This window comes from Callorhinchus milii, unplaced genomic scaffold, assembly GCF_018977255.1.
Source record: "Callorhinchus milii isolate IMCB2004 unplaced genomic scaffold, IMCB_Cmil_1.0 Scaffold2, whole genome shotgun sequence".
Taxonomy (NCBI): Eukaryota; Metazoa; Chordata; class Chondrichthyes; order Chimaeriformes; family Callorhinchidae; genus Callorhinchus; species Callorhinchus milii.
In genome coordinates, this window is record NW_024704743.1 from 124,342,246 (window position 1) to 124,365,797 (window position 23,552).

The following is a 23,552-nucleotide window of genomic DNA, read 5'->3' on the forward strand; positions in this document are numbered from 1 at the left end:
GTACGGAGTTTAGTGTGTGTGAGTACGAGCAGCGGAGTTCTGAATGAGTAAGGAATGGAGCTACAGAGACCGGCGAGGAGGGCATTGGAGTAGTCAAGGTGGGAGGCGATGAAAGTGCAGGCGAGGGTTTTGGCTGCGTTGGGTGTGACTGTTTTTGTACTCAAAGAAGTGGGCTTGTTATCAGGTGAAGGGGTTTGTAGATAAACTCCCCCCTTCCCATCTGTCCATCCAGAAGTCCCGTAGTGTAATGGTTAGAATATACAGTCAATTCACTTTACAGTGTGTTCTGTGAAGCGCTTTGGGACGTCCTCCCGACATGAAAAGCGCTATATCAAATGCAAGGATTATTATTATTATTATTAGAGCACTCGCCTCGCAATCGAGAGCGAAATGTTGGGTGAGTTTCCTTACTCCACTTGGGTTAGGTGTAGCCTTTGCCCCCCTCTCTGGGACGGGCTGAGGCGGATGGGTCATTGCCGGGGGAATGTTGGGGAGGGAGAGAGTGCCAGATAACGAGGGCTGTAACAGGGCGATGTCTCTTCTCCCCACCATACAGGCGAGAGCGGCGCGGGGAAGACAGAAGCCAGCAAGTACATCATGCAATACATTGCAGCCATCACTAACCCCACCCAGCGGGCAGAGGTCGAGAGGTGAGGAGATGCTGCCAACAATATCCAATCATTAATAACATTTGGGCAACATGTGCGGCATTTCTTATTAAACGCTGTGTAAACTGACGGCCACCAGGTGGCAGCACATCCCTTCCAGGTCATTTTTGGGGTTCTCTAATCCCAACTGAGATCTCCATCCATCCCATCTACACGTGGAAATCCCAAAGGTAGAGTGTTGTAATGGAATGCGGGACTCCCTTCCCTGAAGGGACACATCCTGTTTACCTAATTCTGGAGAGTATTAGGCGCAGGTTAGCGAGAGCCAAAGCTTGGGGTGGGGGGGCCCCAGAGTGTGTATTGGGGTAACTGCTGGAGTGTAACCCGCTAAACCCACACAGTTCGGCCATTGGTATCACTGTCTGGTCAGCTTTCCCGCTGCTTGTCCAGACTGTGTACAAACACACAGTCACTGCACTTTACAATATATTCTATGAGGTGCTTTGAGACGTTTGAAGACATGATAAGGCTCTATACCAAATGCAAGGATTATTATTATTATGATTATTATCTGGACTCAGCACTTTATTGTGAATAGAGCTGACTAGGCCTCAGTCCTATGGGCCCATCGCCATGGTTACAGCCGGCGGGGAACCCCCCCCCCCCCCCTATTGTTTAAACATGGCTCATTTTCTGATGCCGTTTCTCTTTTGGCATAAAAAGCGTGAAAAATACGTTACTGAAATCGAACTGCGTGTTGGAGGCCTTCGGCAACGCCAAGACTAACCGCAATGACAACTCCAGCCGCTTCGGCAAGTACATGGATGTCAACTTCGACTTCAAGGGAGACCCGACCGGCGGCCACATCTGTAACTACTTACTCGAGAAGGTGAGACCTCGTCACCCTCATAGAAACATAGGAACAGGTGGTCAGTCAAGAGACCTCTCGAGACTGTTTCCCATTCTATTGGATCATGTACCTCAACTCCAATTACTCCAAACACTCATCCACTCTGGTTCACCCGCTCTCACCTCTGGGTCAGGAGGTTTGGGGCTAAAGCTCTCATGTCGGATGAGACATTAAACTGTATCAAAGCGCTTCACAGTCTGTGCTGCTCTTTCAAAAGAGCTTCCAAGTTAATCCCACTCCCCCGCACTCTCCCCATAGCCCCGATCAACCCCACTCCCCCGCACTCTCCCCATAGCCCTGATCAACCCCACTCCCACGCACTCTCCCCATAGAACTGATCAACCCCACTCCCCCGCTCTCTCCCCATAGCCCCGATCAACCCCACTCCCCCTCTCTCCCCATAGCCCTGATCAACCCCACTCCCCCGCGCTCCCCCCATAGCCCCGATCAACCCCACTCCCCCGCTCTCTCCCCACAGCCCCGATCAACCCCACTCCCCCGCTCTCTCCCCACAGCCCCGATCAACCCCACTCCCCCGCTCTCTCCCCATAGCCCTGATCAACCCCACTCCCCCGCTCTCTCCCCATAGCCCTGATCAACCCCACTCCCCCTCTCTCCCCATAGCCCTGATCAACCCCACTCCCCCGCTCTCTCCCCATAGCCCTGATCAACCCCACTCCCCCGCGCTCTCCCCATAACTCTGCAAACTTGTCCCCAAATAATTATCTACTGCTCTCTTAAAAGCCATTATGGAATCGGTTCCCACCGGCCTTTCAGGCAATACATTCCAGATCCCAACAACTCGCTGTGTGAACACATTTCTCCTCCCCTCCCCTCTGTTTCTACTTAAATCGTGTCCTCGGGTTACCGACCCACCCGCCAGTGGGAATAGTTTCTCCTATTGCTATAGAAAACGAGAGTGGAAGTTTCTCTCCCTCTCCCAGTGTCTCGGCTGACAATCCCCGCAGATCAAATCACTCATTCATGTCACAGCCGTTTGTGAGGACACTGCTATGTGCAAATTGGCTGCTGCGTTCGCCTACAAAATACACAGTCACTACACTTTACAGGAAATCCTGTGAAGGGCTTTGAGATATCCTCCTGATGTGAAAGGGGTTGTGTCTAATTAAATTAGGATTAAAATTATTTGATTATATTAGTATTATTTTATTATTTTCGTTATTATTTTATAATGTTATTGTATTGTTTTATTATTTTTATTATTGAATTTTTGTTATTTTATCATTGCTATTTATTATTGTTCTGCTGTTGTTTTATTCCATTACTAAATTATTTCATTTAATTTTTATTCTTAATCTGTTTATTATTTACCTTTCTTAAATATTTTTTATTATATTTTATGGTATTATTTTTATTGCTTTGTGATTATTTTATGAGCATTTCGTTGTTTTATTATTAATGTTTTTATACATAATGACTTTTTATTGGGTTAGTATTAATTAGTATTAGTATTAATTAGTATTATTGGGTTAGTATTATAATGTATTGATTATTACTAATATTGTTGTTATCTTATGTGGAATCAATAAATCCTTTTGAGAGAGACTGTCCTTCATTTTAAATATTCTTCTCAATGTTGCAATGTTCTCAATGTCCCCACAGTCTCGAGTAATCATTCAGCAAGTGGGAGAGAGGAACTTTCATTCCTTTTATCAGGTAATCTCCAATGTTCCCCGGAGTTTAGGGGCAGAGTGGTCTTTGAAGATATCTCCGGAGGATTAACTGTTGCTTATTTTGCTTTCACTATCCTGTGTATCATCCTGGTCCAGTGGTACTGCCCTCTCCCTCTCTCTCTCTCTCTCCTCACCCCTCTCTCTCCCCCCCACCCCCTCTTTCTCTCAGTCAGGAGGTTGTGGGTTCAAGCCCCACGTCAGGACTTGGAATCACACAGTCTAAGCTGATGCTCCAATACAGCGCTGGGGGTGGGGGGGGGCACTGTGGGAGGTGCCGTCCTCGGGAGGAGATGTTAAACCGAGGTCCCGTCTGCCTGTTCAGGCGGATGGTAAAGATCCCGCGGGGCTATTGGAAAAGAGAAGGGAGTTTCTCTCTCTCTCCCGGTGTCCCGGACAACAATCCTCCAAATAATATTACCCACTCGCCCCACGGCTGCCACGTTTCCCTACAAAATACCGTCACTGCATTCCTGTGAAGCGCTTTGAGACGTCCTCCTGACCGGATAAGGCGCTATAACAAATGCAAGGATTATTATTGTTAGCATTATGAAGGGTTTTTGTAAAACGAGGCGCACAAAAAAAAATGTCCGCCCTCGGGTCACCATTGACATCACTTCCCGTGTGTGTTACATGACGGGGCCAAACCTGCATTAATCCTTGAATGTTGCATTGAGTAACACAAGGAAAAGCCTCAAAAAGGGAGTGAGGGAAAGGGGAGGGGGGAGTGGGAATAAATGGATAGCTCTCCGTATAACAGCTGGCCCCCCAAACACCTTCACCCCCTCATTACTATTCCCGGCTGCTCCCTAATCTCCTACCTCTTCCAATTTCAGTTGATTTTGGGGGGTTCCAAGGAACTATTGCAATCCCTGCACCTCCAGAACGATGCTGCAGCGTATGCCTTCACCAGAGAGGGCTCCTCTTCCAACGTGAGTACCACAAACACAGCGCAAAAAACAGCCTTTTTATAACCTGGAGTACAGTCCTGTGGCTCAGGGGTTAGAGCCCTCACCTCACAAGCGAGAGGACCTGGGTTTGATTCCCGGCAAGACCTTGGACAAGTTTTCTTGTTCCACGCGCCTCTGTTTACCAGCAGTGAGAAGGAATCCGGTTGTCAGTCGATTGGTGGATCGCTTTCCGGGGTTAAATAATCCCTTCAAAAAAAATTTGGTCACTCAATCCATAACTGTTTGTGGGACTCTGCTGTGCACAATTGGCTGCCGCATTCACCCACAAAATACACAATCAATTCACTTTATTCTGTTCTTTTAGACGTCTCAACAATGTGATAAGATGCCATATCAAATGCAAGGATTATTAGTTTCAATATTCCTGTTGAGACCTAAATAATATTTTGTATAAGGTAGCATTATTGCTTTCCTTTTGCCCCCTATGCCCCTCTGTATAAAACCCAGCCTGATATTAGCTTTCTGTACAGCTTCAGTAATTTGCTCTGCCATTTCAAGGACTTATGTAGCTGATCCCAAATCCCTTTGCTCCTCTGCTCCTTACAAAGAACTGCCATTCAAGTATACTTACTTACCTGTTTTTGTTCTGACCAGAATGCATCAGATAAAATTGGTCATTATAAAATGGATAAAATTGGGCTGTTTGTGGAAAAACTCTGAAGTGCTTTGAGATGTCTCTTACTCCCCTCTCCACTACCCATCACCTCCGCTCGACAGGCTCCAGCCTCCTGCTTTCAGCCACTACGCCCTAGACTCTGGAACTCTTTCCCTCAATCCCTCCGCCTTGCCCCCTCCTTTCCCATCTTTAGATCACGTCTGAAGGCCCTCTTTGACTGTGCCTGCGGTCACCTCTCACAGGCTCGGGGTCAGGCTCGGCCACTCTCAAGAACTCTGAGACTCTACCCTGTGTGAGGCGTGCTGTGTAAATATAAAGTGTTGTTGTTGTCTTGATGGTATGAAAAGGCACTGTATCAAATGAAAGGATTATTATTCTATTTACTCTCTCTTTTTTTGGGGGTGGGACCTCTTGTACATCAGTCAGTCATCAACGACAGAGGAGGTCTGACCGCAGTAATGGACGCCATGAAGGTGATTGGCTTCAGCAAAATGGAAATCGAGACAGTCTACAAAATACTGGCAGCCATTTTACACCTGGTAAGGACCTACCATTGGGCAAACCCAGAGGGGAATTAACAAGGGGGGCAAAGGGTCTTCTTCACCCTGAACTGATCTTGTGATGTTGTCCCATATGATAGTGGTTAGAGCACTTGTCTCGCAAGTGAGAGGACCTGAGTTTGATTCCCGGGCAGGGCGAAACCTTGAACAAGTTTCCTTACTCCACATGCCTGTCTTTGCCGAGAAATAAGTAGGAACCAGTTGTTAGTTGATTGGCAGATTGCTTTACCAGGGGTAACCCCACATCTGCGCCATGACCCGCTCTGCCTTCCCCATCTCCGCAACATCGCCCGACTCCGACACTGTCTCACACCGCAGCCCCCGAGACTCTCACACACGCCTTCATTACATTAAGGCTCAACTACGCAAACTCACTGCTTGTCGGCCCCCAACTCCTCCCTCCACAGGCGGCAGATCATCCAGAACTCTGCAGCCCGTGTCCTCTCCCGCACCGGCTCCATGACCCTATCACCCCCATCCTCGCCCGATTCCACTGGCTTCCCATCACACAGAGGGTACAGTTTAAGATCCTGGTCCTCACCTTCAAAGCCCTCTATGGTCTTGCTCCCCCCGACCTCTGCGACCTCCTAACCCCCTTCCAGCCTGCTCGCTCCCTCCGCTCAGTGGGCTCTGACCTGCTTCACGTCCCCCACCTTAATTGCCTCACTATTGGCGGCCGGGCTTTCCACCACTCTGCCCCCACCCTCTGGAACTCCATCCTGCAGTCCTTCCATCTCGCCCCCTCCCTCACCACCTTGAAGACCCATCCCAAGACCCTCTTCTTTGACCGTGCTTTCGATCTCCCTGCTTCTCCCCGCTCTCCCCCCTCCCCCACCCCAACCCTCGGGTCCGTAACTCTGTCTGTCCAGCGCCTTGGGAAGTTCTCCCGACTTGAAAGGCGTTTTACACTGTAATTTTGTTGTTGTTGTAATAATCCCTTCAAAAAAATAATAATTTGGTCACTCAATCCATAACTGTTTGTGGGACGCTGCTGTGTGCAATTGGCTGCCATATTTTGCCCACAAAATATACACTTAATTCTCTTTGCCATATATTCTGTGAAGCGCTTTGAGACGTCTCCAAGATAGAGAGCGATGGAGAGAGTTTCTGACAGTTGGCCAGACCGTCCTCTGACGCTGTTTGCTGTGTGTGACACAGGGGAACCTGGTGTTCAGCAGCGAGGGGGAGACCGCAGTGATTGAGCACGGGGTGTTGGTGTCACACATCGCTGAGCTGACCAAGACCGAAATCCAGGACGTCAAGAAGAGCCTCCTGTACCGCATGGTGGCCACAGGCAGCAGGGAGGTGATCGAGAAGGGTCACACCCCTCAGGAGGCCATGTATGGCAGGGACGCCATTGCCAAGGTAACCCCCCCCCACCCTCCGCCCCCGCCACTGGCACCTTCCTACCTCTACAGCCATGTGGGTTCAACTGCGGAAAATGGAACAATTTCCTGATAGGGGCATCACGTGTTAGAACCAGGGCCAGACACACAGTAACGCTCCTCTACATTGTGTGTCCACACTCCCAGGTCAGGGTTAGAGACACAGTAAAGCTCCTCTACACTGTGTGTCCACACTCCCAGGTCAGGGTTAGAGACACAGTAACGCTCCCTCTACACTGTGTGTCCACACTCCCAGGTCAGGGTTAGAGACACAGTAAAGCTCCTCTACACTGTGTGTCCACACTCCCAGGTCAGGGTTAGAGACACAGTAAAGCTCCTCTACACTGTGCGTCCACACTCCCACACCCTCACAAACACACATACACACACTCACACATTGAGACACACACATATAACCAGTAGAGGGCGCTGTAGAGGTACCAGAAGCATGAGTCCTGGCTGGTTGTTCCATCCCTGACTCTGGGACCATTCATTGGCTCTTGTCCTGTACGGTATCGCAGCCTGAGATGAGGTGGAACCTCGGCCTTTACAAAGTTGCCAGAGGCACGATGGGGAGAATGGCCTCCTTTCCTTACTGTACAATGAGGTATCAGCTTGGCTCAGTGTGTAGGTTGTGGGTTCGAGCCCCACATCGGGAGCTATGAGCTCACAGTCCAGGTTGACACTCCAGCGCAGCATTGGGGGGAGCGAGAGCGAGAGAAAGAGAGAGAGAGATGTATTGTAGATGCTGACCTTCGGATGAGACCTTTAGCTGAGGTCCTGTCTGTGCCCTGTTAAGGCGGACATTGAAGAATCCCGCGGGTTTATGGACAAAAGAGAAAGGAGTTTCTCTCTCTCTCCCTGTGCTCTGGCCAACAATCACCCAAATAAAATTGGGCACTCAATCCACACCTGTTTGTGCGGCGCTGCTGTATCAATTGGCTGCCACGTTTCGCCCACAAAATATACGGTCATTACACTTTACAATATATTCCGTGAAGCACTTTGAGATGTCTTGAAGACATGATAAGGTGCCATATCAGATGCAATGATTATTATTATTGGTGTTAAATGTACTGTGCATTCTCTCTGTCTCTCGGTGTCTCTGTCTCTCGGTGTCTCTGTCTCTCGGTGTCTCTGTCTCTCGGTGTCTCTGTCCCCCCCCCCCCCCCCCCCGGGTGCTGACAGGCTATCTATGAGCGTCTGTTCTGTTGGATTGTGAACCGGATCAACTCTGTAATTGAGGTGAAAGGTTACGACCCCCGGATTCACGGGAAGAACACAGTGATTGGCGTCCTGGACATTTACGGCTTCGAGATCTTTCAGAATAACAGGTACGAAGGCCCGACTGCCCACCCCCACACCACAGGGGTCTGGGCAGTCTGGGGGGATCTCACACTATCACAAGCGAGGTTTGGGTGAACTATCTCCTTCCAGTCTCCCTGTTCGCCCGACCTCCCACCCACCCATCTGCACATCCAACCACCAACTGACTATCCTCCCATCACAGCGTTCAGCTGTTTCTTGAACCCCATAAATCTCTTTCCCCTTTTGGCAACTTTCCATCCCGTCCATGGAATACTCTCTGCTGAAGACCTTTCTTTTCGACCCCGCCTTTGGTCACCTTCCCCCCCCTCCCGCTGGCTCCCCCCCTCCCCCGGCTCCCCCCCCTCCCCCTGGCTCCCCCCCTCTCCCCCCTCTCCTCCCGGCTCCCCCCTCCCCCTGGCTCCCCCCCTCCCGCTGGCTCCCCCTCTCTCCCCCGGCTCCCCCCCCTCCCCTGGCTCCCCCCCCTCTCCCCTGGCTCCTCCCCCCTCCCCTGGCTCCCCTCCCCTGGCTCCCCCCCTCTCCCCCAGCTCGGGCCCGGGATCGATTACTATGAAGCGCTCTGAGACGCCATCCGGCACCATTGCGCCCAAACACTCACGGACACACACACTCGCATTCACGAGTGAGTGTGACTGTGTGTATGTGTGTTAGTGTGACACACACACAACCACAGGCATACTGAGCCCCCGTTACACACACACTCACACAGACTCACACACATACACTCAAGACACTCATACCCACACACTCATACATTTACACACTCACATATTCACAACCTCAGGCACACTGAGTCACTGGCACACATACACACACTCACACTAACACACACACAACCACAGGCATACCCGGATGAGTGTGTCAGTGAGTGTAAACAACAACAACAACAACTTGGATTTATATAGCGCCCTCCACGCCGGACGGCGTCTCAGCGCTTTATAGTAAAGGATTCCCGGGACTGAGCCGGGGTGAGTGAGTGTGTGTACCGGGGGCTCAGTATGCCTGTGGTTGTGTGTATGTGAGTGTGTGTATGTATGTGTGTGTACTGGGGGCTCAGTGTGCCTGTGGTTGTGTGTGTGTGTGAGTGTGTGTACTGGGGGCTCAGTGTGCCTGTGGTTGTGTGTGTGGTTGTGTGTGTGTGTGTGTGTGTGAGTGTGTACTGGGGGCTCAGTGTGCCTGTGGTTGTGTGTGTGGTTGTGTGTGTGTGTGTGAGTGTGTACTGGGGGCTCAGTGTGCCTGTGGTTGTGTGTGTGGTTGTGTGTGTGTGTGAGTGTGTGTATACCGGGGCTCACTGTGCTGTGGTTGTGTGTGTGTGTGAGTGTGTGTACTGGGGGCTCAGTGTGCCTGTGGTTGTGTGTGTGGTTGTGTGTGTGTGTGTGAGTGTGTATACCGGGGCTCACTGTGCTGTGGTTGTTGTTCTCACAGCTTTGAGCAGTTCTGCATCAATTACTGTAATGAGAAGCTGCAGCAACTGTTCATCGAGTTGATCCTGCGACAGGAACAGGCTGAGTACCTGCGGGAGGGCATCGAGTGGCAACACGTGAGTCTGAGCCTGTCCTGGGGCAACACGGGGGGCAGGGACCCTGGGGGGGCGCGGACACCACACAGGGGAGGCAGTGGGTATCATACGTGTGTGGGGAAGCTCACACCTGGACTGAGAGAGGAACATAGAAATTCCTAAACGAAAAAAGACAGGTCCATCTGGTTGGCCTTTAGGAATCCTGTATCCAAGTGGTTGGAGCACTCGCCCCATAAGTGAGAGGACCTCGGTTCAATTCCTGGACAGGGCAAAACCTTAGGCAAGTTTCCTTAATCCACACGCCTCTATTTACTGAGCAGTAACTAGGAACCCGCTTGTTAATCGATGGCGGATCACTTTCTGGCGGTAATAATCCCCCCCCCCAAAAAAAAAAATTTGAGTCACTCAATCCACGACTGTTTGCGGGACATTGGCTGCTGCGTTTCGTCCACAAAATACACAGTCAATTCACTTTACAGTGTATCCTGTGAAGCGCTTTGAGATGTCCCGAAGACGTGATCAGGCACTGTATCAAATGCCAGGATTATTATTATATATTAAAATAAACACAAGAGCAGACACCACACGTCCTCGAGACGTCTCAAAGCGCTTCACAGAATATACTGCAAAGTGAATTGACTGTATATTTTGTGGATGAAACACGACAGCCAATGTCTCACAAACAGTCGTGACCAAATTATTATTTTTCTAAGGAATTATTTCCCCCGGAAAAGCGATCCGACAATTGACTAACAACCGGGTTCCTACTTGCTGCTGGTAAACAGAGGCGTGTGGAGCAAGGAAACTTGTGCAACGTTTGACACTGCCTGGAATCAAACCCAGGTCTCTTGCTTGCGAGGCAAATGCTCTAACCACTGAGCTACAGGACTCCTCTGGGCCGGATCAGACGGGACAGCGGGCGATCTTGTCCCTGAACCTCGTGTGTGTCCTGTGTGCAGATCGAGTACTTTAACAATCAGATCATCGTGGAGCTGGTGGAGCTGCCTCACAAGGGAATCATCGCCCTCCTGGACGAGGCCTGTATCAACGTGGGCACTGTGACAGACGCCACGTTAGTGGACGTAATGAACAACAAGCTGGGCAAACACCCACACTATAACAGCCGGAAGGTGAGAGATGGGGAGGGGGGCGGGGGAGAGAGGGGGGGAGAGAGAAGGGGCAGAGGGAGTGGGAGAGAGGGAGGGGGGGAAGAAAACAAAAAACAGAAGTCGCTGGAATACTCAGCAGCATCTATGGAGAAAGGAAAGTGGGTCAACATTTCAGGTCTATGACCCTTCATCAGAACTGGAAAGAGGGGGAAACAAATGGAGAGAGAGAGAGAGATTGGGGGAGAGGGGAGGAGGGAGGGAGAGGGGGAGTGAGAGAGCGAAAGAGGTAGAGGGAGGGGAAAGAAAGGGGGAGGGTTGGGTGGTTGTAGCTGGACAAGCAGCGGGAAAGTTTGCCAGACAGCGCTCTCAATGGCCGAGCGGTGTGGGTTTAGCGGGTTACACTCCAGCAGTTACCCCAACACACACTCTGGGCCCCCCCGCCCCAAGCCTCGGCTCTCGCCAACCTGCGCCTAATACTCTCTGGAATTAGGTAAACAGGAAGTGTCCCTCCAGAGAGAGAGAGAGAGCGCATTCCATTCCAACACTCTCTCTCTGGGATTTCCATGTGTGGGCGGATGTGGAGAATTCTCAGTTGGATTTGGAGACTCTTAAACAGGTGATGGGTTTCCGCACGTGTCAGACACCCGGCTGGGCAAAAAAAAGGGGAGAGGGGGAGAGAAGGAGCGAGAAATAGAGAGGGGGGGGTAGGGGGGAGAGAGAGAAGGGGGGAGAGCGACGGGGCGAGGGGAGAGAGAAAGAAGCCTGGCCTGGCCTGGCCTCGCCTGCCCAGGGCTGTGACAATTACAGTACCGGTGATTGATCACGAGGCGGTGCCGGATCCCTGTCGCTGTCAGTGAAGTTTCCAAACATTAACATATAGAGAGAAATGACACTTTTCATAACCGACCGGAAAATATCCCAAGTTCTCTTTCTTCTTGTGAAGCATCCCGTCTTCACACGAGCGTGGGCGGCCGTGGAAACGTGCAGGGAACCCGATAGGTTGGTGACAGAATCCCCTGGAGCCCTGTAGCTCAGTGGTTAGAGCGCTCGCCTCGCGAGCGAGAGGACCCGGGTTCGATTCCTGGGCCAAACCTTGGGCAGGTTTCCTTACTCCACGCACACGCCTCTGTTCACATAGCAGTAAATAGGAAACTGGTGCTTAGTGATTGGCGGATTGCTTTCTGGGGGTAATAAACCCTAAAAAAAAGATTGGTTGAACTAATGAAATACAAAATACACAGTCACTGCACTTTACAGTATGTTCTGTGAAGCACTTTAATGCATCTCAAAAACATGACAAGGCGCTATATCAAATGCACGGATAATATTATTATTATTGTGACCTCCTGACCCTGAGGTGAGAGTGTGAGTGGTTGAGCTGTTGTGATGTGTCTGTGTTCTGTCTACAGTTGTGCCCGACTGACAAGACCATGGATTTCGACAAACATTTCCAGATTAAACACTACGCTGGACACGTCACGTAAGCTCCCAACCGTGAGATCGTTTCACTCGTATTATCCCCACTGGCGGGTCGGGGGGGAGGGGGGAGATCAGTAAACAGAAGCAATATGTCTGCAACAGCAATGTGTCTCCAACAGCAGAGTTAGAGACACAGTAGCGCTCCTCTACACTGTGTGTCCACACTCCCAGGTCAGGGTTAGAGACAGTAAAGCTCCTCTACACTGTGCGTCCACACTCCCAGGTCAGGGTTAGAGACAGTAACGCCCTCTACACTGTGTGTCCACACTCCCAGGTCAGGGTTAGAGACAGTAAAGCTCCTCTACACTGTGCGTCCACACTCCCAGGTCAGGGTTAGAGACAGTAAAGCTCCTCTACACTGTGTGTCCACACTCCCAGGTCAGGGTTAGAGACACAGTAACGCTCCTCTACACTGTGTGTCCACACTCCCAGGTCAGGGTTAGAGACACAGTAACGCTCCTCTACACTGTGTGTCCACACTCCCAGGTCAGGGTTAGAGACAGTAAAGCTCCTCTACACTGTGTGTCCACACTCCCAGGTCAGGGTTAGAGACACAGTAACGCTCCTCTACACTGTGTGTCCACACTCCCAGGTCAGGGTTAGAGACACAGTAACGCTCCTCTACACTGTGTGTCCACACTCCCAGGTCAGGGTTAGAGACAGTAAAGCTCCTCTACACTGTGTGTCCACACTCCCAGGTCAGGGTTAGAGACAGTAAAGCTCTCTCTACACTGTGTGTCCACACTCCCAGGTCAGGGTTAGAGACAGTAAAGCTCCTCTACACTGTGTGTCCACACTCCCAGGTCAGGGTTAGAGACAGTAAAGCTCCTCTACACTGTGTGTCCACACTCCCAGGTCAGGGTTAGAGACAGTAAAGCTCCTCTACACTGTGTGTCCACACTCCCAGGTCAGGGTTAGAGACAGTAAAGCTCCTCTACACTGTGTGTCCACACTCCCAGGTCAGGGTTAGAGACAGTAAAGTTCCTCTACATGGCTATCCACACTTCACATTTGTGGAGTCCTGTAGTGCAGTGGTTAGAGCACTTGCCTTACAAGCGAGAGGACCCGGGTTCAATCGCAGGCGGGGAGAAACCTTAGGCATATTTGCTTACTCCACATCTGCGGGCGAATGCAGCAGCCACTCCCGCACACAGCCACTCCCGCACACAGCCACTCCCGCACACAGCCACTCCCGCACACAGCCACTCCCGCACACAGCGACTCCTTGCAAACAGCCATCAAGTGAGTGGCCAATTTTTGTTTGTGGGCTTATTGTCCAGGACACCAGGAGGGAGACACTCTCTTCTCTTTTCAAATAGCGAATCTTTAATATCCACCTGAACATCTTTAATATCCACCCGAAGGACAGTTTCTCCAACAATGCAACGCTCCCCCCCCCCCCCCCCCCCAGTGCTGCACTGGAGCATCAGCTTCGGCTGTGTGATTCCATGTCCCAAAGTGGGGCTTGAACCCACAACCCTCTGGGGTGCGAGCGCTACCCTGAACACTCTGAGAGGCTATTCCTACCTGGAGGGCACTACATTAATGTAAGGTATTGTTGTTACCAACTGAGCCGGACTGACTCCTTAAGATGTGAAGTTGACTGGAACGTCCTCTTTTGCTGGTAACAGATACTCAGTGGAAGGTTTCATTGAAAAGAACAAAGATACACTTTACCAGGATTTCAAACGCTTAATGTACAACAGGTGAGTTTCTTGCTCTGTCCTTTCACCTGTTATTGTACCGTCACATTGTCCACCTCCGACTGTACCTTACTCCAAACACAGCCAAAACCCTCATCAGTGCGTTTCTCACCTCCCACCTTGACTTCCAACTCCCAACTCCCTCCTCCCGTCTCCCAGCTCCACTATCCACAAAATCCAGTTAATCCAGAATTCCGCCACCCGCATACTCACCCGTAATAAACTCCGTACTCCCACCCTACCGTCCTCGCCAGGCTCCACTGGCTCCCAATCACCAAACGGATCGATTTCAATATCCTCTCACTCATCTTTGAATCCCTTCATGCCCCTGACACCTCCCTCCCTCTCCGACCTGCTTAGTCCGCACTTCACCACCCACTGCCTCCGCTCAACTGGCTCCGACCTCCGGCCTGTCCCTCGTGCTCTCAGTTCTACCTCCGCTGGCTATATTTCAGCCATTATGCCCCAAGACTCTGGAACACTCTCCCTCCATCCCTCCACCTTGCTCCCTCCTTCCCCGTTTTCAGATCAACCTGAAGACCTTCCTCTATGACACCTCCCCCAAACTCGGCGTCAGGCTCCACCACTGATAAGGGCTCTGAGACGCTGCCCAGCTTGATGTAAATGCAAGTTGTTGTTGTTGACAATTTCTCCTCTTGGTTGATAGTGCAAATCCTGTGCTGGCGGGTATGTGGCCGGAGGGAGAGCTCAGTATCACAGAGGTCACCAAACGGCCTTTGACAGCTGCGACCCTCTTCAAGAACTCCATGATCGCCCTTGTTGATAACCTGGCCTGTAAGGTAGGGGGCACTCACGCCTTCCTCCCCCACCCCCCTCCACCACTGACTTCATCAATATCTGGCCTTAGCTCCGAGCGGGTGGCCAGACTTGTGCAGACACAAGTGCAAGTTGTTGTTGTCTTATACAGTAAAACTTATCTTTATAGATCGTCTAATCACCTAAGTCATACATTCACCCGAGTACCATTCAGTTTCCTATCAAAACCGCTTAGATTTCTTTACACGACTCGTATTAGTCACCTCCTAACTTGAAATGCTGTTCCCCTACAATCCATTACTCCGCACTCACCAATGTAGTTGATTGGTGCATCGCTTTCCGGGGTAATAATCCCTTTCAATAAATAAATGAATGAATAAATAAATAATTTGCTCACTCAATCCACGACGGTTGGTGGGACAATTGGCTGCCGCGTTTCACCCACAAAATACACTTTACAATATATTCTGTGAGGCACTTTGAGACTCTCAACGATGTGATAAGGCGCTGCATCAAATGCAAGGATTATTATTATTATATTTAGGATCTCCCCCTCACCCTTACATTACTTCCCTGACTACAGGAGCCGTACTATATCCGCTGTATCAAACCCAACGAGCAGAAGTCTCCTGTGCACTTTGACTACGAGCGGTGTAAACACCAGGTGGAGTACCTGGGTTTGCTGGAGAATGTGCGGGTGCGGAGAGCGGGATTCGCCTACCGTCAGCCCTACCAGAGATTCCTGCAGAGGTAACAGCAGGCCGTGCGTTCCCTGTCCCTCTCAAGGCAAAACCTCCCAAAGCGCTTCACGGCATTCACCGTAAAGTGGAGTGACTGTGTTTTATTAGTGAACGTGGCAGCCAATTTGTGGAATCCCGTTGCATAGTGGTTAGTACATTTAGCTTCTTCACTGCTGGGGGAATTACATTGAGTTTCCTAACATTACTGAAGTGGTCTCATGAGGCACTGTGTTAGATTGCTAACACAGTAAAGCCTCTTTTCCTCAAATTTGATATAGCGCCTTTAACATCAGGATTGGGGGGGAAATCTCAAAGCATCTCAGAATACAGCACTCTGTGTGTATCTAATCTATTATACATGTGGAGTCCTGTAGTGTAGGGGTTAGAGCCATCGCCTCACAAGTGAGAGGACCTGGATTCAATTCCCAGTCTTGGCAAAACTTTTGGCAAGTTTCCTTATTCCACACGTCTCTGTTTACCAGCAGTAAGTAGGAACCTGGTTGTTAGTCAACTGGTGTTGTCACTTTCCGGGTTAATAAACCCTTCAAAAAAATAATAACTCGGTCACTCAATCCACGTCTGTTTGTGGCACATCGCTGTGTGCAATTGGCTAATGAATTTCGCCCACAAAATGCACAGTCACTAAACTTTACAGTGTATTCTGTCAGCGCTTGCAGACGTTTAGAAGACGTGATCAGGCGCTATATCAAATGCAAGGATTAATATTATTGTTGTTACCATTGATGTTGTTGTTGTGTCAGGTATAAGATGACGACTGAGTACACGTGGCCTAACCACTTACTGTCCACGGACATGGAGGCCACTCAGGTGGTGGTGGAGCACCATGGCCTGGAGCAGGACGTGGCCTATGGGAATAGCAAGATCTTCATCCGCACCCCACGCACCCTCTTCCAGCTGGAGGAGGAGCGGGCGGCCATCATCCCCATGATCGTGATCTTCTTACAAAAGGTTTGCCTCTCACCTTCACATCATCCACCGTCTCACTCCTCCCCCCCACCCGCCCCCACCCGCCCACCCCGTGGAGAGCGCTATATAAGTGCAACATCAGATGTTGTTGTACACTCAGCAGGTATTGTCCTGCTTCACTTCCCCCGCTCTACCCGGCCCACCTTTGGCGGGTGGGTTTTCAGCTGTTCTGCTCCTACTCTCTGGAACTCCATCCCGAGTCTCTCCACCTCACGCCCTCCGCCTCGCTGCCTCCCTCACATCGTTCAAGGCACTTCTCAAGACCTTCCCATGGCACCGTTGTAAAGGAGAAGCGAGTTTCTCTCTCCTGGTATCCTGACTGACAAACAAAATTGGTGGCTCACTCCATGGCTATTTGTGGGGCATGGCTGTGCAAAGTGGCTGCCGTGTTTGCCTACAAATACACAGTCACTCCATTTCACAGTAAATCCAGTGAAGAGCTTTGAGATACCCTTCCGATCTGATAACGAGATGCATCAATTGCAAGCACAAATGAACTATTGATTATATTTTTATTGTACGAGGATAAAAGACCAAGCTCTATCTAGTTTGCTACCATCCTGGTAGTCTCATGCTATAATAATGGAGATGTTGACAGCAATTAATTCTATATGGATTAGTTTACAACAGAGTGGGAAGGTTTGGGAAACTTATACATTATTATTGTGTAATATTACACAACAACACTATATTAAATTTGTATATTGACTTTCATGTGGGAGGACGTCCCAAGGCACTGGACAATTAAGAGTTTGCGCCTGAGCTGGGGGTTGGGATCAGGAGCTGTGGAGGGCAAGGAAGGTGGGGGTAGGAGTTTGGCTGGAGGCACGGTCAAAGAGGAGGGTCTGGAGACGGGTCTTGAAGGAGGCAAGGGAGGGGGGCGAGATGGAGGGATTCAGGGATTGTTGTTATTATTATATTATTATCTGCATTTTATGGAGGAGGGTTGAGGAGTCCAGCGAGCAGAGAGTTAGTTAGAATCATAGAATCTTACAGCACAGAAGGAGGCCATTCGGCCTGTGCCGGCTTTTTGGAAGAGCCACCAACTCGTCCCACTCCCCCGCTCTTTCCCCGTATCTTAGCAAAGTTTTCCTTTTCAAGTACCTGTGTAATTCCCCTTTGAAAGTTGTTATTGAATCTGTTCCCATTCCCATTGTTGCTATACAGTAATGGCCACGATTGCTTTGTGTTGTTGCTGTTTGCGGGGGAGCAGATGTGGCGAGGAGCACTGGCGAGGAAGAGATACCGGGAGGTGCGAGCGGTCTACCTCATCATGAACTGTTACCGGAGGTTCAAGGTGAGAGCTCACCTCTTGGTGGTGGTGAGGACCTTCCAGGGTGTCAGGAGCCTGGCCGACTATGGCAAGAGTCTGCTGTGGCCAGAACCCCCAACCGTCCTCCTTGGCTTCCAGAACAATCTACACAATCTCTTCAACAGGTACCACAGCCTTTCATTCTCTTATTAGACAGTGAAACTCACTTCAGTTGTATTGTGGGGTCCTGTAGCTCAGGGGTTAGAGCCCTCGCTTGGCATGTGAGAGGACCCGGGTTTGATTCCCGTTAGGGCAAAACATTGGGCAAGTTTCCTTACTCCACACACTGTTTACCAGCAGTGAGTAGGAACCTGGTTGTTAGTTGATTAGCGGATCACTTTCTGGGGGTAATAATCTCTTCAAAAAAATTATAATAATTTGGTCACTCAACCCACGACTGTTTGTGGGACACTGTTCTACGCAATTGGTTGCCATGTTTCACCCACAAAATATACAGTCACTCCACTTGACAGTATATTCTGTGAAGCGCTTTGCGATATCTTGAAGACATGAAAAGGAGCAATATCATATGCAAGGATTATAATAATAATAGAGGTTTGATGCCTACTGGGTAGGTTGGTGCTAATCATGTGACCCTCTCCTCAAGATGGCGAGCGCGACAGATTGTGAAGAACATTCCACCGTCGGACATGCCGCAGATCAAGGCCAAGGTGGCTGCCATGGACGTGCTTCAGGGACTGAGGAAGGACTGGGGCTTTCAGAGAACCTGGGAACACAACTACCTCTCCTCTGTACGTACCCACTCCTGCCTCCTGCAGGTCCCTTGTCACCTCCACTCCGCCATTGGTGGCCGCGCTTTCAGTCATTACCCCCCGAAACTCTGGAACACACTCCCTCTATCCCTCCGCTTTGCCCCTTCCTTCTCCATCTTCAGGTCATGCCTGAAGATGTTCCTCTTCGACCGTGCCTATGGTCACCTCCCCTCTCCCCCGACTCAGCATCGAGCTCCGGCTCTGGGACGCTACCCTGTGTGAGGGGCGCTGTGTAAATGCAAGTTGTTGTTGTTGTATCAGGCTCCCTAAACCTCATAGCCAGGCCCAGTTGTCGGCTCATACTCTCGCTCTGGGGTCAGGATGTTGTGGGTTCGAGTCCCCACCTCTATGTTGGGGATTCTGAGGTCACAGTCCAGGCTGACGCTCCAGCCCACTCCTGGGGGGAGAGAGCGCTGCAATGTCAGAGACGCCGTCCTTCAGACGAGATGTTCAACCTCACTCCCCGTCTGTGTCGTGTCCGACACTCGGCTGATCACGGTGATGGGTTTCCATGTGTGTCAGACAACGGCTGATCAATCCAGTGGAAAGAGCCTGTGGATTTGTCTGGTGAGAGTGGCCTGGCATAGAGTGCAAGTCAAGGGAGAGAGTGATTCACACTCTTAGCGCTAGAGACGTCTTCCCACTTCTTAAAATAAACCGGAGGCGACAGGAAGGAGGAGAAGCCTAACAGGTTTAGCACGTGGTGTGTCCCAGCACCGGGACCATCTGCCAGCTCTTCATTAAGGAGGATGTGTTCTCTGCCAAGTGCTGTACAGGGAGATGATTATGAGTCTCCGATTTCATTACCAAACAATCCTCCTCACTTTCAATCTGACGCCCGTCACTACCCAACCCCTCAAACACTTCACTGGGAATCGACGTCACGTGTGGTCACAGCCCATCAACCTGCCCGCTCCCTCCGCTCAGCGGGCTCCGGCCTGCTCCACGCCCCCCACCCGGCCCACCCCACCATCGGCAGTCGGGCCTTCAGCCTCTCTGCTGCCGCCCTCTGGAACTGCATCCCACAGTCCCTTTGCTTTGCCCCCTTCCTCACCTCCTTCAAGACCCGTCTCAAGCGCCTGAGGACATCCTCCTGACATGAAAGTCACTGTGTAAATGCGATGTGTTGTTGTTGTCAATGACATCCAACCCCGTCCCTGCGCGACTCCGAGGCCTTATCCTGCATCACTGTTGTTATTGTAAAACGAGGCGACTAATAAAAATGGCCACCGCACGGCCATCGGGTCACTGCAATGTCACTGCCAGTGCGGTGCTGCACCGCGGGACCAAAACCCCTCCATCCCACAGCCGCTTCCAGACACCGTCACCCTGTTCTCAGAGGCCAAGCCACGTGCAAAACACGTGTAAACCGTGTGTGCACAGGGAATTGTCACGAGTCCTTCTCATTGGCTCTCAGCTGCATCATTTAGTGCCCCCGCGATCCCACACTTGTGTTTGCCCCGGGTTTGCACATGGTTTGAACACTATGCGTCAGAAGCAGAGTTTACGTTTGATTTGGACTTGCTTTACACGAAGCCTACACATGTTGTCACACAAGGCTAACATGGAGTCCTGTAGCTCAGTGGTTAGAGCACTCGCTTTGCGAGCGAGAGACCTGGGTTCGATTCCCAGCAGGTCAGGGCGAAACCTTGGGCAAGTGTCCTTACTCCACACAGAGCCTAATAATAATCCCTCAAAATAATAAATTGGTCACTTCAATCCACGACTGTTTATGGGACGCTGCTGTGCACAATTGGTGCTGCGTTTCGCCCACAAATATACAGTCAATTCACTTTACAGTCTATTCTGTGAAGGGTTTTGAGATGTCTCAAAGTCGTGATAAGGCGCTTTTTCAAATGCAAGAATTATTATATCAGTTTGTACACACTCCCTCGCTCTCTCAGAATTGACTGTGGACTCACGATCGCTCTCACTCTCGGGGTGACTGGGCTCTCGCTCTTGGGTGATTGGGGTCTCGCTCTTGGGGTGATTGGGGTCTCGCTCTTGGGGTGATTGGGGTCTCGCTCTTGGGGTGATTGGGGTCTCGCTCTTGGGGTGATTGGGGTCTCGCTCTTGGGGTGTTTGGGGTCTCGCTCTTGGGGTGATTGGGGTCTCGCTCTCTCCTCAGACGAAGGATAACCCACAGCTGATGACACAGTTCGGGGCTGCGGTTCGGGAGCTCAAACAGAGAGACAAGTTCCGAGTCATCCTCTTCTCCAGTCACGTGAGGAAGGTAAAGATTTGTGTCTGTGTCTGTGTGTGTAGGGGGTCTGTCTGTCTGTGTGTGTGTGTGTAGGGGGTCTGTCTGTCTGTCTGTGTGTGTGTAGGGGGTCTGTCTGTCTGTGTGTGTGTGTGTGTAGGGGTCTGTCAGGGTGGGTAGCAAGGTGTGTATGTGGTGTTTGTGTATAGGGGGGGGTGTCTGTGTGTGTGTAGGGGTCTGTCTGTCTGTGTGTGTGTGTGTGTAGGGGGTCTGTCTGTCTGTCTGTGTGTGTGTGTAGGGGTCTGTCTGTCTGTGTGTGTGTGTGTGTCAGGGTGTGGGGGGGTTGGTGTGTAGGGGGTGTCAGGGTGGGTAGCAAGGTGTGTATGTGTGTTTGTGTATAGGGGGGGTGTGTCAGTGTGTGTGTATTAGGGTGGAGGCAGTCTGTGTCTAGGGGTCTGCCTGTGTGTGTCAGGGTGAGGGTTAGTGTGTGTGTGTGTGTCAGGGTAGGGGTCAGTGTGTGTGTGTGTGTGTGTGTGTCAGGGTAGGGGTCAGTGTGTCAGGGTGGGGGTTAGTGTGTGTGTGTGTGTCAGGGTAGGGGTCAGTGTGTGTGTGTGTCAGGGTGAGGATCAGTGTGTGTGTGTGTCAGGGTTGGGGTCAGTGTGTGTGTGTGTGTGTCAGGGTAGGGGTCAGTGTGTGTCAGGGTAGGGGTCAGTGTGTGTGTGTGTCAGGGTGACGATCAGTGTGTGTGTGTGTCAGGGTAGGGGTCAGTGTGTGTGTGTCAGGGTAGGGGTCAGTGTGTGTGTGTGTCAGGGTGGGGGTCAGTGTGTGTGTGTGTCAGGGTGGGGGTCAGTGTGTGTGTCAGGGTGGGGGTCAGTGTGTGTGTGTGTCAGGGTGGGGGTTGGGGTATGTGTGTGGGGGATTAGGGTGTGTCAGCGTGGATTGTGGGAGTATGTGGATGTGTGTGTGGAGGGCTGTATGTGGGTGGGGGGATTTTGTGTGTGTTTGTGTCGGGGGGTGGGGGGGATGTGTGTGTGTGGGGAGAATGTGTGTGTACGGGGATGTGTGTTTGGTGTGGGGGGGGGGGGTGTGGGGGGGGATGTATGTGGTGGGGGATTGTGTATGTGGGGGGATGTGTGTGTATGTGTGGGTGGGGATGTGTGTGTGGGGGGGGATGTGTGTGGGTGGTGGGGGTGGGGGATGTGTGGGTGGGTTGGGAATGTGTGTGGGGGGGGAATATGGGTGTGGGGGGATGTGTGTGTATGTGTGGGTGGGGGATGTGTGTGGGGGAGATGTGTGTGTGGGTGGGGAATGTGTGTGTGGGTGGGGATGCGTGTGTGGGGTGTGTGTGTGGGGGGTGGGGGATATGTGTGTGGGTGGGGAATGTGTGTGTGGGTGGGGGATGTGTGTGTGTGAGAGGGTGGGAGATGTGTGTGTGGGTGGGGGATGAGTGTGGGGGGGATGTGTGTGTGTGTGAGGGGGTGGGGGATGTGTGTGTGGGGGGGATGTGTGTGGGTGGGGGATATGTGTGTGGGGGTGGGGGATGTGGGGTGGGGTGGGGGTGTGTGTGTGTGGGTGGGGGATGTGTGTTTGGGTGAGGGGATATGTGTGTGGTGGGGAGGGGGTGGGGGATGTGTGTGTGGATGGGGAATGTGTGTGTGTGGGGGATGTGTGTGTGTGGGTGGGGGGTGTGTGTGGGTGGGAATGTGTGTGGGTGGCGGATGTGTGTGTGGGTGGGGGGTGTGTGTGGGTGGGGGTGTGTGGGGGTGTGGGTGGGGGTGTGGGGTGTGTGTGTGTGTGTGTGTGTGTGGGTGGGCGTGTGTGTGGGTGGGGGGTGGGTGTGGGTGTGGGTGGGTGTGTGTGTGGGTGGGGTGTGTGTGGGTGGGGAGTGTATATGGGTGGGTGTGTGGGGGATGTGTGTGTGGGGGGATGTGTGTGTGTGGGTGGGTGTGTGTGTGTGGGTGGGTGGGGGTGTGTGTGGGGTGTGTGTGTGGGTGTGTGTGGGTGGGTGGGGGTGTGTGTGGGGGTGTGTGTGGGTGTGGGTGGGTGTGTGGGGTGTGTGTGTGTGTGTGTGTGTGTGGGTGGCGTGTGTGTGGGTGGGGGTGGGTGTGGTGTGGGTGGGGTGTGTGTGTGGGTGGGGTGTGTGTGTGGGTGGGGGGTGTGTGTGGGTGGGGGGTGTGTGTGTGTGGGTGGGTGTGTGGGGTGTGTGTGTGTGTGTGTGTGTGTGGGTGGGCGTGTGTGTGGGTGGGGGGTGGGTGTGGGTGTGGGTTGGGGGTGTGTGGAGTTAGGGTGGGTGTAGCTATGACATTGCTGTGTTACAGATTAATAGGTTTAACAAGTGTGCGGACAGAGCCATCCTCATCACTGACCAACACCTGTACAAACTCCAGCCCAACAAATGCTACCACAACATGAAGACCTTCCCCCTGCAGAGCGTGAGTATCAGCCCTCCACCCACCCACCCTCCCCGAGACCCCAACACTAACCCAAACTCTTGTCTCAACCACTTCCCGGTGAACCCCAATCCTTCCCCTCCAGAGTGGGAGTATGCCAGACCCCCACGTCAGAGACTTCGACCATAACCAGAGGCCCCACCCCATGGCAGGGCCCTGTTATAGAGACTCTCCACCAGACGCTGTTATAGTTTCTCCGTTCGGATCCCGTTAAAGAGGGAATCCGAACATCAGGATCCAAGTGGAGGAGCCTTCTCCTGATTCCCGGGCAGACAAAACCTTAGGCAAGTTTCCCTACTCCACACCCCTCTGTTTACTTAGCAATGAGTAGGAACCCGGTTGTTAGTTGATTGGTGGATCCCTTTCCGGGGGTAATAATCCCTTCAAAAGAAAAATTGGTCTCTCAATCCATGACTGTTTGTGCGACATTGCTGTA

The 23,552-nt window shown here is 51.7% G+C and overlaps 1 protein-coding gene across 1 annotated transcript in view; it reads left to right on the plus strand.

Annotated features, from left to right (window-relative positions):
- The window catches only part of LOC103190097 (unconventional myosin-Ig), a 28,668-nt gene extending 5,423 nt beyond the window's left edge, over positions 1 to 23,245 (plus strand). The window contains exons 3-20 of the mRNA XM_042331719.1: positions 557 to 650; positions 1,332 to 1,497; positions 3,142 to 3,195; positions 4,046 to 4,141; positions 5,219 to 5,335; positions 6,515 to 6,721; positions 7,930 to 8,075; positions 9,493 to 9,607; positions 10,546 to 10,716; positions 12,105 to 12,175; positions 13,806 to 13,880; positions 14,545 to 14,677; positions 15,238 to 15,404; positions 16,156 to 16,363; positions 17,595 to 17,818; positions 18,301 to 18,445; positions 20,595 to 20,699; positions 22,985 to 23,245. Of these exons, the coding sequence (XP_042187653.1) occupies positions 557 to 650; positions 1,332 to 1,497; positions 3,142 to 3,195; positions 4,046 to 4,141; positions 5,219 to 5,335; positions 6,515 to 6,721; positions 7,930 to 8,075; positions 9,493 to 9,607; positions 10,546 to 10,716; positions 12,105 to 12,175; positions 13,806 to 13,880; positions 14,545 to 14,677; positions 15,238 to 15,404; positions 16,156 to 16,363; positions 17,595 to 17,818; positions 18,301 to 18,445; positions 20,595 to 20,699; positions 22,985 to 23,245 (2,555 nt within the window). The remainder of the gene's footprint in view (positions 1 to 556; positions 651 to 1,331; positions 1,498 to 3,141; positions 3,196 to 4,045; positions 4,142 to 5,218; positions 5,336 to 6,514; positions 6,722 to 7,929; positions 8,076 to 9,492; positions 9,608 to 10,545; positions 10,717 to 12,104; positions 12,176 to 13,805; positions 13,881 to 14,544; positions 14,678 to 15,237; positions 15,405 to 16,155; positions 16,364 to 17,594; positions 17,819 to 18,300; positions 18,446 to 20,594; positions 20,700 to 22,984) is intronic.
- The last annotated feature ends 307 nt before the right edge of the window (positions 23,246 to 23,552 follow it).